The sequence below is a fragment of the Pinus tabuliformis genome, chromosome J (genome assembly GCF_031772625.1).
Source record: "Pinus tabuliformis cultivar Carrire ecotype Pingquan chromosome J, CPIR1, whole genome shotgun sequence".
NCBI classification, from domain to species: Eukaryota; Viridiplantae; Streptophyta; class Pinopsida; order Pinales; family Pinaceae; genus Pinus; species Pinus tabuliformis.
In genome coordinates this window covers 789022700-789037388 of record NC_142295.1, presented here as the reverse complement: position 1 = coordinate 789037388, position 14689 = coordinate 789022700, and the positions used below count along the sequence as shown (strand labels likewise).

The 14689-nt window shown below is 38.8% G+C and overlaps 1 protein-coding gene across 3 annotated transcripts in view; it reads right to left on the bottom strand.

Annotated features, from left to right (window-relative positions):
- Positions 1–3319: 3319 nt before the first annotated feature.
- The window catches only part of LOC149229086 (putative LRR receptor-like serine/threonine-protein kinase At1g56140), a 135612-nt gene continuing 124242 nt past the window's right edge, over positions 3320–14689 (bottom strand). For 2 of the 3 annotated variants that reach the window (XM_089378457.1, XM_089378455.1), the window contains 8 exons: positions 7122–7519; positions 6145–6340; positions 5791–5964; positions 5506–5627; positions 5153–5363; positions 4766–5003; positions 4257–4407; positions 3320–4089 (listed from right to left, as the gene is read on the bottom strand). In XM_089378457.1, the coding sequence (XP_089234583.1) occupies positions 3787–4089; positions 4257–4407; positions 4766–5003; positions 5153–5363; positions 5506–5627; positions 5791–5964; positions 6145–6340; positions 7122–7519 (1793 nt within the window). In that variant the 3' untranslated portion in view covers positions 3320–3786. The remainder of the gene's footprint in view (positions 4090–4256; positions 4408–4765; positions 5004–5152; positions 5364–5505; positions 5628–5790; positions 5965–6144; positions 6341–7121; positions 7520–14689) is intronic. The other variant, XM_089378456.1, reaches the window with a different exon arrangement.

Sequence of the window (14689 nt, the reverse complement as noted above, 5' to 3'; positions counted from 1 at the left end):
CCATTTTCTCTTGCCTTCATCTCTTGTTGCCCTAACCTTTAAAATTTCCTCCCTTCTTTCCTCCTGTTGTTTTACAATTAAATCTTCTTCTAAGAAAAAAACGAGAACCCCTCAAGAGATGTTTCTTGATTAGAATGATATATTTATCACGCAAGCTAGGCATAATGACTTTTATGGGCTTGGCCCTCTCCCTGTTAAACTTACCCACCCTCCATGCTTGGCATATTTGTCCTTGCCATAGCAGCTTGTCTTTCAAGAAGTCTCTTGCAAAGTCAAGAGTACATTCATTTTTCCCATAGTCTTTCACCCCTTTAATAATCATGTTTGCTGCCTTGTTTTGTCTTTCCTTGCCTTCACTATCTTGCATGCTTTCAACCTGAATATTTGTTTCTCCTTCCTTTTTAGCAGAATTGCAAATAACTTGAGCCCAAGTTCTAGAAACTTTGGTGCAATCCCTTTTTGTTTCTTCTCTTGCATTCTCTTCACGGTTGTTTATTTGGGCAATCATTTTCCCTTTATCCTGGGATGATTTCACATTCACCCCCTCTGTACTTTCCACTACAGATTTCTTCATGTTTTGCACATCTACCTTCATGCATTGCCAGTCTGTGTTCTCTATCAAGAGAGCTTCCTGTAGCAATGCCACTTGTTCTTTTAAAACTTTATTGCTTTTTGCTAAAGCCTTGTTCTCAGCTATTATTATATGAATTTTATGATCTCTTTCCTACCCTTTAGCTTCTAAAACCTCCAACTTTTGTTTTGCATTTAACAATTCTTTCACGTAAAGCTCAAATGACTAGGTGAAGTGTGGATGTGGGACTATATAAGGTAGAATCGTCAATGACTTTTCCTTTGGACTTCTTGTTGCCACGTGCTTGTAAAGGAGACTTGTTTGAGTGCTTTTTGCGAAGGGATAGAGTACTTTTCTTTTTAGACCGTTTCTTCCTTGTTTGCTCCCATTTTAGGCGGGCTATTCTTCGTTTTAAAATGCCCCGATATTGTTTGACATTGACCCAAACCCACTTCCCAGCTTTGGCAGATGAGGCAATTTTCACTTGTCCTAAATCATTTGTCTCCACATGTTCTGAAATTTCTTGTTCCTTTGTCATGTTTGAATGCATTTGTCGTCCAACTTGTTTCGAGAAATATGTAGGTCTATAAAATGCCAAGATTACTTCGCACTGCTCCCTACTGTTTAGATTATCGTTGCTCCTTGCTCGCTACTAGATATTTTTGTTGCATAAAAACTCCCTGCTCTCACACTTCTCACTATTCACTGCTAGCTGCTCCAAATGTTGATCACACTCCTCACATTGTTCTTCTCACACAACCTATGTATCTTGAAAACAAAATTATGATGATCCAAGGACAACGATGAAAGATTATTCAAAGGAGTATTAAGAGACATCAGAGCATAATTTCCGCTGATACGTGGGATTCCTCAAGCTCAAAGGGAGATATGGTATATATAACGTTTATTTACTGCACCGTAAGAGGTAGACGAGCTCCTTGTAAAAACCGAAAAAACAGATAGATCTCTCCAACGCTCCCCTTCTCCGATGTCCGCAAATCAAATCCCCCTAGCACTCCACTGACTCTCTATCCCCATATAACAACAAGCATTCAATGCTCAGTGGACAAGCTCGTTATCTCTGTGCACCATATTTGCGACTAGTCACAAAATCGCATTTTAGAGTCCTAGAGATGTCATTGGAAAATGTGACCTGTCCAAAAATGCAACTATGCGACCTTCACAAGTCGCAATTCCTTTCCACCATAATTGAGACTAGTCGCAAAATCACATTTTAGAATCTTAGAGCTGTCACAGGAAAATGCGACTGTGCAACTATGCGACCTGGCCAAAAAATGCGACTATGCAACTTGGCTAAATATACGTTCCTGTCGCTGCTATGTTCCTGGTCGAATATACGTTCTTGAGAAAGCGTGAAGCACAAAAATGGTAGTGTTGTTGTTGAAGATCAGAACTCGAATGTCATAGAGAGCAGGATTCGGGCTTTATTTGAAGTGTGAACAATAACTTGCCGATAATAGAAAATACAAACACGCATCGTAGAACTAGAAAAACAATAGTAGATCACAACAACAGAAGCTTACCTGCCTGCTATTTTGGTGATATATCTAGCCGCTTGCCAGAGTAATGTTAGTGTTCTTTTATCTCACTTCACTGATGTTTTCGGATGGAGGATCGGTTTAATCGGGAAGAAAGATGGATGAATTACCTCGAGAAGGCCCACAAAGCGTGTGGCATAACATGCAATTGTACATCACACTGAGAATAAAGAGATTTCAACCTGTTCTGGAAAGCTCGAGTGTACTGTATTATCTTCTAAAGTATATTATTTACTACCATATTATTTACTACCATTTCAGTATATGTTTTATATTTCAGTGTAAGTTGCTCAAAATCAACATAGATCCAACATAGATCCATCATAATATAGGATCTATCAGAAATAGACAAAAATAAAATATCTAAAAATGTAAACCTCTTCTCAAATTTTACAATCAAAAAATGATTTGCCTATTGCAAAATTTGATCCCTCTAAACCTGAATAGATCTAAAATTATAAATCTATACTAATTAAATAAATTCATTTTAAATGTTATTTTTCCAAAACAATTAAATTCATTTCAAATGTTATATTTTTCCAAAACAATTAGTGTTATTCAGAATTAACCTACTAAATTTATATTAATAAAAAAAACTCATACATTTTATACATAAAAAAATATATATACTTCCAACACGATAATAAATAATGAATAACCACGCTCTAATATCTCAATGGGAATGAGTATATCAGAATCCATTTTCTTTCCCTCCAACATAGCACGTGTCACTCAAACACAACGCAAAATCAATACGTTTTAAAAGAATTTGTAAAATTTTCAAAAGGAGTTGTTTTAGGTGATTTTTTGAAGTTTTTATATAGGTTTTTCCGGTCTAATTTTTCTAAATTCTGGCAGGAATTTATTGAAATCACAAGCTTCATAGATAATCTTATCCAATTGAAGTGTCCTAGAAGTATTTCAGGGCGCTGAATCCGTATATAAAGTCAAAAAACTAGTTTAAATAACACAAATCAAAATTTCACCTCAAATTTTTCCACCAATTCCGACATCAAAAAGTCCAAAAAATCAGACTAAATCGACTCCTTTTCAAAATAGCTGCGAGCCAAAAAAATGTCCATGGTACATCATAAGTATTTGTTACATCCTTTCCTTTGTTACATCCTTTCCTCTTCGAAGAGGACTGACATGACTTTCGCTTGAGAAGTCCGACAGTAGGGGATCACTCTTGTCAAAATACCTTGATACATTCACGTCATTTAAATATTAACAGTACTTCTGTTCTCAAAAATATTGCAGTCCATATTTCAAAAATACTCACAAGATATGCTACAGTAGATGACACCAGAGGGTAAATAACTTGTGAAACCACTATCATTCCGTTAAGCTTCGATCAAGGGCTGCCCTTCTGCAAAATCTAAAAAATATAAAAATTTCAAAACAATCCATTAAATGATAAAAGGGATATGACTTCACCCATAATCATTTCCTATTTCTTTCAAATGCTATTAAAGCTCTGAGGAAATTGTACTACCCTGGAACAATATTCAAATTTCTTAAGATAGATTTGGACTATATGAATCCCAGATGACCATCTGCAAGGCAAAATCATACAGTCTATTTGATATTGATACACCTATTATTACAAAGTTAGCCACCCGGAGCGGATCACTTTTCTGTCATTTTATTCATGTCCTATTGTGATCTCTCCTCCAATGTCAAGGTCATGTTCCAGCTCCATGAATTTTCATTCTTGGCATTCTCTTTTGAGAACTGCCAATCCTTGATATAACCCGGCCGAGATTGTGGAGGATGAGTCTCTATACCACCTGATATCATGGAGACCACTCGAGACATGGAAGGTCGCTGTGAGGGACTTGCTTGTGTACACAAAAGACCCACGTGAATAATCCTCAACACTTCTTCTTCAGAGTAGCTCAAAAGCATGCTGGTGTCCACCAAATCTAGCAGTCTGTTCTCCTCGTATAGAAGCCAAGTCTGCAATTCATTGACAGATAATGTTAGACATAGAGATGTGTGGCAGAGGGAGTTGTTCCTAACATCTTCAGTGCCTTTGGTACATGGCACAATAATTTCGAATAGTTCTGTGAGAAAATAAATATAAACAAATCACTTATATTTGAGATTTCAGAAGAATTCGCTACCCAATCCAGAAGATAGACCATTTCATCTGGCAAGCTCCTGTCTTCATGCGTTCTATTGCTAACAACTTCAAGAAGAACTACTCCAAAGCTGAAAACGTCTGCTTTCTCAGTAAGGTGACCACGCAGAGCATACTCTGGAGCTAGGTACCCACTGAATTACAATTGAATTTTTGTTATGCTTCCATGAAATTGATATTGATGCTCATGTAAGTCAAAATGTCATGCATTTTCATTAAATGACTCCAAATTGACTGAATATGTCTGACCAGCTTGTAATAATTGCGAGGTATATTGAGCTATACTAGCCATTTTTTGTTTTTCTTATGCTATTTCAATTACTACATTAACTATGACAAGAAAAGGAGGTTAAAATCTGATGCTGTCCAAACATTGTGTTAAGATCATCAGAAAAGCCTTTCTATACATTGGAACATATCCAATTCAGTAAAACAGCCATAAGAAAAAAACTAATCTCTACCAGGAACAGAAAGGGATATATATTATCGTACATTGTTCCGGCAACTCTGGTGCTGATGTGAGTTTTTTCAGCTTCATATAGTTTAGCCAACCCAAAATCAGCGATTTTTGGATTTAAATGTTCGTCTAGAAGGATGTTATTAGGTTTGATGTCTCGATGTACAATTTTTATTCTAGATTCTTCATGAAGATATGCTAGTCCGCGTGCAACTTCAAGGCAAATGTTATATCGAACAGGCCAATCAAGCTTGAGCCTACTGTGATCAGGACCTGAGATTTAAAACCAAAAAATATATATATAAATATCATTTCCATTTAAGTATTTTCATCATTTCCATTTAAGTATTTTCAAAATAAAATAGACAAAGCATTCTTTGAGCTTTCATTCATGAAAGAAACTTATAAGTTTAAGGCTGTACCAAATAAAGCTCGACCCAGACTGTTGTTCTCCAAATATTCGTAGACCAAGATGCGTTCTTCTTCCCCAACACAACAACCATACAATTTCACTAGGTTTCGGTGCTGTACAGCAGATATTGTAGCCACCTCATTAAGAAATTCTCGCTTTCCTTGACTAGATCTGGATGACAGCTTCTTTACTGCCACAAACTTTCCATCTGCGAGCACGCCCTACAATACAGAATGATAGCGTATAAAGTGAGCATTTCAAGTTTTGATCTTTTGTGTATGAATGCTAACAAGAGTGAAGCTGATATACGATTTTACAGGATATATAAACTGAAATTATAACTTAAGGTTCAATTTAATGTACCTTGTAAACTGTACCAAACCCACCCTCTCCTATCTTATTGTCATTATCAAAACCGTTTGTGGCAATTTGAATTTCCGTTAAACTGAAAGTATTCGGTCTTCCAGGAATACCCATTAAAACTGCTAAAACAAATTAAATACAATGGTAAGACCGATCTCATGACAGTAAATTCATCAAACTCATTAAGTGATATTCATTTCCAAGGAAGATTTCCGAAAGAGCTAATGAAATAGATCGCAAAAATTCAGAGAGATTAATCCCATGTTTGGAAACATAGATGATCACCTTCGTCATCATCAGCTGTCAATGATTTGTCCTTCCTTCGTTTTCGTCTTTTTAAAAGCATACAGAATGAGCAGAGAACAAACCCTAAACCAATTAGTACTCCAAGAACAATACCAATAATTTTGGTTCTACTGCTGTTGTTGGAACTTCTGTTTACAATGGTTGGTTTAAATTCTGCAATTACAAAAAGGAACCACTTCACAAGTTACAAAATGCAATTCCAAGTTGACCATTATCATAAGAAAACAGTTTCCACATTAAAACCAACTAAAAAATAAATTAGAGAATGCCCTATAATGAATGTATGAAGGTCCAAATGTGTATAAATGGGTAATCACATAATATTTTGCCTACCAGGAATAACCCTAATTGCTGAGACTAACGGTCCATGTGTCTGTGGTGATGGTACGCAACAGGTTCCCTTTCCAGCCCATAAAAAGTGCACCTCAAGAAAGTTTTGAGTAACATTTACAGTATAATTTTTGACAACTGGCACATTCGAATCTCCAGCCACTTCCTTGATATTAAAATCTTTTAACACTTGATCTCCCTACATAAAGTGCACAATTGAGAAATAAGTTGGGGCATGAAAAAAAAGAATGAATCTCTAAAGAAAGTGTAGATATTCTAATGTCCGTCAGGGTTTTTCTAAATTCTATCCATGGCTCTTGGAAACAATAAAACACAGCTAAATAGAAAATGCTTTGTCAAGGAAAAGCGGAAGAATACAAGCATGGGAGACAGGGTGAGAAATTATTTATTATCGATGTTTATGAGCGTAAAGAGTTTATAGAAACTGGATGAAATGTATAAGGAAATATGGTATAAAAATGGGCAACATAAGTCCAGTTGGACATGGACATAAATAAGTAAAACTAGGAAACAAAGTATGGCATGAAATTCATTACGATTTCCACCACAGCAACCATTTTTCCCTCTCCGTTGGAATCTGAATCTTGGATATGTATTATTTGCTAAATTGTCAGGCACGTCTCCTCTTTACTTGCTTGAAGAATCTTATATATGTTTATCCTGATATGATTGTATGCATGAGGTGTTCAATCCCAATTTCTTCTAGCCAGAGACAAATATCACATACAAATGTCCTAGACCAAATGATCTGCTAATAATATATTAAAGTGCCTTTACCATCCAAGATGTCATTAATGGCCTAGACCAAAAGATCAGCTAATATTAAAGTTTCTGAAACCTGTTATGTGAATTTCCAGTCCTTGCAAATGCTTCATAATATTAAATTTTCTAGAAAATAAGATATTATCTTTTGTGCCCCTCAAGTTGGTTCCTTTAGTCATGTCATTACAGTGTAATACCTGTACATAGGCATCAAAGATGCGCAATCCAAGACTTCGCCATGAGGTTGTAGCTGGAATCTGGATTTCCTCAAAATGGAGCTCCACCCTATATAGTCCATTCTCAAGACCAAGCCCATAGTATCTTAGAGATGTGGGAGAAAGACGTGCTGTCTTATATATTGATGGATCTTGCGTTGTTCCTAGTACAGATCCTTGTTCTATCATATATGGGTTACCATTTTCGTTAGTTGAATCTGATGAATTCAAAAATACTCCTGTTGTACTGACTCCCCAACTCTCTTCAGAATTCATGTAGAATGATGCCGCATCTAGTGTTTTGTTGTCCCCCGCAAAAACAACTTGTGTTGAGGAATCAATCAGCTGTGGACCTCCACAATTGATAGCTAAAGAAGAACCTGACAAGCAAGTCAAAAGTTGTATGAGATATTAGATAACTGCACGGAAGAATAATTTCCTTGGTCAAGTTTTGAGGCGAGATAATTACAAGCTAACACAATGCAAGATCAATAGTGAGTGATCTGAGTCATCTTTTGACAGTATTATGAATGAATTGTATAAAACACAGAATATAATATTCTGCATCTGCAGCATTATCCTGCTGCCCTTGCAAAATGAAATCTTGTCATGGATATCATTCTTTCATATTGTTATTTATAGTATATATACTTGATTCTCCAACGATAAATATAACCCATTTATCCATATCTATTAGTGAGTATCCATCTTAGTGATTTGTTTTCATATTGGAGTAATGAAGATACTAAAGCAGGGAAATCCCAGTGAAAGATGATACTGGGACTTGTAGCAGTTAGGAAGCAAAAACTAATATTAGATAACTTAGTAATATTTTTGAATTGCTGATCAGTAAACCACATAAAATGCATGAAAATCAATTTTTGCAGGTTGCATAGAATCATTTTTTTTTGTAATGCGTCATATAGTACTTCAGAGGACAAATAAGTACATCAAGATTCAAGGTGGTTACAATATGCAAAGTCCAGACAACAGAGGGTCCAATGAAAGTCACAGTCTTGAAAAGCTAAAAACTCAAAAAGACCAACATATGAGCTCAGTCCTCCAAGGGAGGGACTCAACATCACAACAAAATGCGTTGAAGCTAACTCTCAGGAGAAAAGTCAGCTCTCTTGCTTAAAGTTCCTCAAATCCCCTAGAGGGGGTAAGGATCCTCATAGAGTGTAACTGTTATGTAGGACTTGACAACTAACTGAACTAATTCTATTCTACTAATTCTCAATCATATGCATGGAGAAGTTCAATTAGTTGTCAAAATCCTACATAACGGTCACTATCAATGAGGATCCTCACCCCCTTACTTTAGGAGATTTGTGGAGCTTTATGCAAGAGTTGCTTCTGCTTCTGAGAATTAACCTCAGTGCATTCCATCGTGATGTTAATGTTGATTTGTCGTAGTATCGGATGTGCTCTAGCCATGAAAATTGGTGGAGAGGCTAAGGCACATAAGATCTCCAAGCCCCAGAAATGGTTTGGGGAAATTCCACCTGGTTAGAGAGATATTAAAATAATTAATATTTTTAATGGAGTTCCTAAGTCTAAACTTAGGAAAATTAAAATATTAATAGTTATTAATATAAAACTAGGTGAGAATGTTCTAAATGACATGGATCAAGCCAAATCTAATCTTAACCGTTGATTCGAGACTTAATCTCGGTCGTTGACGACTCAACAGGGAAAGTATAAGAGGAGGCTTGAGGGTCAGTTGGAGATACACCAAGATTGATCAATCAGTTCGATTTTCTGGAGCGGGGCTTGTTGAAAAAATTCGAACAAGTGATCTGTTGCAGCCAGGGGCAGTGAGTACATTGCGGAGAGGCAGAGATAGTGTCAGAGGGTCAGCGCAGTGACCAAAGAGGCTGACACAAAGGCACCAGGAGCCACACAAATGCCACTGGGGGCTATGCAGAGGCTGAGAGGCCTACGTGGGTGACGTTGAGGGCTAGAGCACTGAAGCAGAGAATCAAAACGCTGATGCAGAGGGTTCAGGAGCTACGCTGAGGCTAGCAGGGCTGACGCAGAGCGAAGAGGAAGCGCCAGAAGGATTTTCATGGGGCAGACTAGAGTTGGGAAGCTGAATATCTGTCTCTGAGAAGTGGTATTACTGCCGTGAAACAATCTCTGTTGGGTGAGCCATTTCTAGCACCCTAGTTGTACTCAAGAATCTTCTTAATAATAGAACCCTCAGAACTGTTGTACCGGTTTTCCCACATTGGGTTTTACCAAGGACCATTTTCCAAAAATAATGGTGTCCCTTGTGTGTTTGTCTCAGTTATTTCAGTTGTTGATCTGTATATGAGTTAAGGTTGCATCTGTGTTTATTTTCAGTATTTATATTTATAAATAACTTGTTAATGTAATAAACAAGTAGGAGTATTGAAACCAGAAGATGCAGTAGGGATTTCTAATGTGTCACATTTAGAAATTTCAACATGGTATCGAAGCATTGCAGATCACAGGAGAACTGAAGGCGTCAGTGATATCGGAAATTTGCAGGGGTAGCAACTATCCCAAGAGACAGAGCTGCTCCTAAGCAGAAGGCAGCAGAGAAGGATTGACCCAGAGGGCCTGCGTCATCATTTCAAGCCAAAGAGAGGGCCAACGTAGAGGCAGAAGAGGCTCACGAAGAGCCACGTCATCCTACTAAGCCAAGTAGGATTGACGCAGTTGGCCAGAGGAGCAATTTAGCCTTTGTTGGGATTGCACAGAGCTAGGAGGCTCAATTTCTTCAATTGTCGGGGACTAGGGAGCTGTGGGCAGATTGTGGATTGGGAAGATGGTGGGGTGTTGTTTCTATCGAAGCAAGACAGTACCTAATGGGATAGAACCAAGGTAGAGGGAGTCGTTACCTTGACGGATTTCTAGCCAAGAAATCCAGATCCGAGTTGCAGTCGTAAAGTGAATTGGAGAGGAGCGGTTCGACATTTAGCAGAAAGATTTCCAGCAAGGAAATTAGGACTTAGAGGGAGATTTCCAGAAGGGAAGTTGAAACTCAGAGGGAGTCTAGAAGAAGAGCAAATATCGCGGTGAATGGACTGAGGGATCAAGACAGATTGGATGGAGCATCCAATTTTGTCATCTGGAAGGCCAGGATCCTAGCAATCCTAGATAGACATCGCATCAAGGACTTCGCCTTGAAAACCGTGGCCATCCCAGTCGACCCAGCTGATAATGAAAAGTATGAGGATGCAATGGCAAGGGCAAAGTGCATAATCCTTGATGGGGTCAAGGATCATATTGTACCACATATTGCAGAAAAGAACACAGCAAAGGAGATGTGGGATACTTTGACGACATTGTATCAGGGCACTTCTGTGTAGCGAAAGATGCTATTGGAGAATCAGCTGCGGTAGTATCAGATGCAGAAGGGGGCGCAGATAGATCTATTCCTCCTCAGATTACAGGAGATTCGTGACCAACTTACTTCCATAGGGGCTACGCCAGATCAAGAGTTCATGGTGAGGACTGCCCTGAATACAGTCTCGAGGAGTGGGAGACATTTGTCCAAGGCATTTTGGGCAGAGCTAATCTTCCAGGATGGGAAGAAAGGTGGGCAGCTCTTTGCCAAGAAGAGATCAGACAGTTGACCAAGGCAAGGAGTAGTGGGAAGCGAAGTCGAATCAAGAAAGAGGAGGAGGAGGATGCAGCTCTAGCATCTGCGAGACAACAAGGGAAGAGGAAGAAGAAGGATATCTCTAAGGTGAAGTGCTTCCATTGTGGGGAGCTAGAACATTATGCATCCCAGTGTTCCAGGAAGAAGAACAAGGGAGAGGCTTCCGACTCCAAGGCAACTCCGGTTAAGGCAGAAAAAGAAGTCGAGATTGATGACGACTGTGCCATGAGTGCTCATGCACCCCTACAGAAGAGGTGGGGAGACATCGTGTTGTAGTCAGGAGGACTACATACTAGGGGCAAGATCCTTGAGGTGCCCAAACTCTTGGATCATATCCGACTACTGAAGCCCTTAACGACAGTAGCAGGATGATAGAGTTCATGTGGAGCAAGATGCAATGGAGTGACAAGACAATGCTAGAGTGCAGAGGTTTGTAGCAGCGCAGTGGGAGTTGCGGTAGTGCGAGAGGCACAAAGGTGTTTGCAGCAGTGCAGAGGCAGCAAAGGGAGCACATGATAGCAATAGAGGTAGTGTTAGCATCAGGAGGCGTTCGGACTGACAAGGATGTCAGAATTTGGGGAGATCAATTACTTACTTCTTGGTAGCTGAGTTGCAGTGCAGCAGTTAGCAGTGGTAGTGCTAGAGGCAGCATGGGTAGCATGTTGAGAGGGAGTTGTAGTACAGATGTAGCAGTGGCAGTGACAGTGTCATGGGCAGCAATACAGGAAGTAGCAGTGCAGTGGATGTTGGGCAGCGGGCCAAGCATCAACATAGGTACGAGTGCGGAAAGATCAGTCTGATGTTTAGTGGTGGAGCATTACTACAGCACATTCCTCGCTAAGAGGGAGTGTTGATTTGTGGTAGCATCGAATGTGCTCTAGCCATGAAAATTGGTGGAGAGGATGAGGCACATAAGATCTCCAAGACGCAGAGGTAGCTAGAGCTATGCTGCATCCACGCAGAGGCAGCTGGGGACTACGTAGTGGCTGAAGGGCCTGCGTGGGTGACGTAGAGGGCCAAAGAGTTGATGCAGAGAGTCAGAAGGTTGACGCAGAGGGTTCAGGAGCTACGCTGAAGCTAGCAGGGCTAATGCAGAGCCAAGAGGAAGCGTTGGAAGGATTTTCGTGGGGCAGGCTAGAGTTGGGAAGCTAAATATCTGTCTCCAAGAAGATGTATTATTTTCGTGTAACAATATCTGTTGGATGAGCCATTTCTGACACCCTATTTGTACTCAAGAATCTTCTTAATAATAAAACCCTCAGAACTGCTGCACCAATTTTCCCACATTGGGTTTTTCCAGGGACAATTGTCCAAAAATAATGGTGTCCCTTGTGTGTTTGTCTTAGTTATTTCAGTTGTTGATCTGTATATGAGTTAAGGCTGCATATGTGTTTATTTTCAGTATTTATATTTATAAATAACTTGCTAATGTAATAAACAAGCAGGAGAATTCAAACCAGAAGATGCAATAGGGATTTCTAATGTGTCATATTTAGAAATTTCAACAGTTAAGTCCCTCCTTGATGGGCACGCATGCACACACACACACAGATATATACATGGTGTCTAGCGGCTAGCCATATTATATCTAAAATTTAGACAAACACTGGCATATTCATATTTGACATTTGCATGACTAACTTAGCCTAGCAGTAATTTTGAAGGTTTAATCCTAAAAGGATTTCAGAAAGAAGGTTATTGACACCAAAATTGATTTGTTTCTCAGGTTTTTAGCACGTGTTCTATAGTTCTGGAATTTTAGAAGGCTCAACTGTTGTATTTGGTTATCCTGAAATTGACTTCACAAAATTTTTATTTTGGAGACTACAAAAAATCCATCATGTGCCGTTATGCATTGGGATTAGATCTTCTATTTCCAGTTTCAAAATTATGGGTTCTAGAGTTATTTGAGCTCTATAAGTGGTTTTTGCTGGGTTAAATTTTATTATATTGGTCGTTTACAGATGCACAAATGACTTGACCTGAAGTTTTCCAGATTTTCAAAACTCATTGCAGGAACTTTGCAATGTTGTTTTGTTGTTTATTTTCCCTGTGAATGATCAATTAGGATTTGCACATTGTCATCAGAGAACTATGTCTACCAGTGAAATTTCAAGTTTGTGATTGTTGCTATTATTTTTTCTTTTTTTTGTAAATGTGTGTAAATATTTCATTGGAAGTCTAAAGCATAATGCATAGGTACAGAGGGCTAAACATAGCAGGTAGCGGTTTGAAACTGGTTGACAAAATTGCTAACAGAGCCTAGCAATTCAGAGAAAACAATGGTGTTGCATGCTAGACCTAGGACAATGCCATTTGGACCTGCCCAGAGAGGGAAACGAGGCCTGAGAGTTCAGTAGACAGAGTAACAGACAATCAAAATGGCCTGCCATGAAGGAAGCCAGACCTATAATACTAAGTAGCCTATGAAACAAAATTACTGATAAAAGAGAGAACTGTTTTGTAAGAGGAAAAACCGTAAAATAATATATATATATATAAACTCAAAAGGAAAGAAGACAAAATCCATTGCACATCAATGCAAGGATCCAATTAACCACTGTAGCCAGAATAATAACGATGGTCATACTAAAGAAAAGTGTTGGAAGTTACATCCAAAGCTGAACCTTAAGAATCATAAGAAGGATGCCAAGAAGAAGAACCTTGTATCCACAGATTCAAGCAATCAGGCAGAGAGAAGCTTGGTGAGAATATGACTAGTTAAATATTGTTGTCTGTCGCCTACATGTTGTTATATGTTGCTTGATTACATCCTTCTATGGTAGGTTGCATTCTTGTATGTTTCATTACATGTATTAGTCTTGTAGGTTGGTTACAAGAATTGATCGCTTATGCTCGAATACATGTGTTCATGTGTATGTGTAGTTGATTAGGTATATGTGAATGAGAAGATTGCCTGCACTTTAGTGTAAAAAGGAGGTGAATCTAAGTAGTCTTCATTACCATGAAGAGAAGGAATGAAAAAACTCTTCCATCTCAAAAAGACAAAGGTAGACACTCTATTTGATTTTGATTCATAGATGAATCTCATAGCAACCAATCTAGTTAGCAAGCTTGGGTTGAAGTTCATGATTATCCAAGCCCATACCCTATGGGGTGGGTGAACAAGGATGTAGAAATCAAGGTCACGAAACAGTGCAAGATCAAAGTTGCTATATAAGTGTAGAGTTTGTTATAAGTTGTCATAAGTTGCTACATGTGTGTTGTAGTGTTTGGAAGCCCCTACATGTATATGACGGATCCAATCTTCATGTGGAGAGTTAACTAATACCACCTGATCAAGGATAAAAATTCCTACATCATGGATGCACACAAAAGTAAATCATAGATCTCACTAGTAAGTGCAACCAAGCTAAAGTGCTGATCAGCTCTAGTAAGAAATATGTGTTACTTTTCTTAAGAGAGAATCAACTAGGTGATACATTGATAAGGAAAAGGCATCCTTGGAGGGATGTACTACAAAGAAAAAATAGCAGTTGGAGGACTTTCTATGAGCATACTGAGGAGTATTGCAAGAGCCTAAAGGGCTACCACCTAAGAGGGAAGTGGAGCATGAGATATAATTGTTGTCTAACTCACCATTACCAAACACTGGGGTTGCATAAATAGTCTATTCTAGAAGTATTTAGAAGGAAGTGCTGCAACCTGCTTCATCTGAGAAGGAATGGAGGACAATTGGAGTGTCCTTTGAAGAGTCTAGAGCCTCAACTTGGATTTTTCCACCATGCTTTCTGACCAGCCAAGAGACCAATGTGAGTAGGAGACAACTATGTTTTTCTACCAGTTCCGTGCAGTGACAGAGATCCTTCCCATCCTTCTTTTAAAATGATAAGAGCATGGGCCACAAACGTTTTTGTGTGCCAATACAGTTCAGTTTCCCTAGTGCGGCTCGACCCAG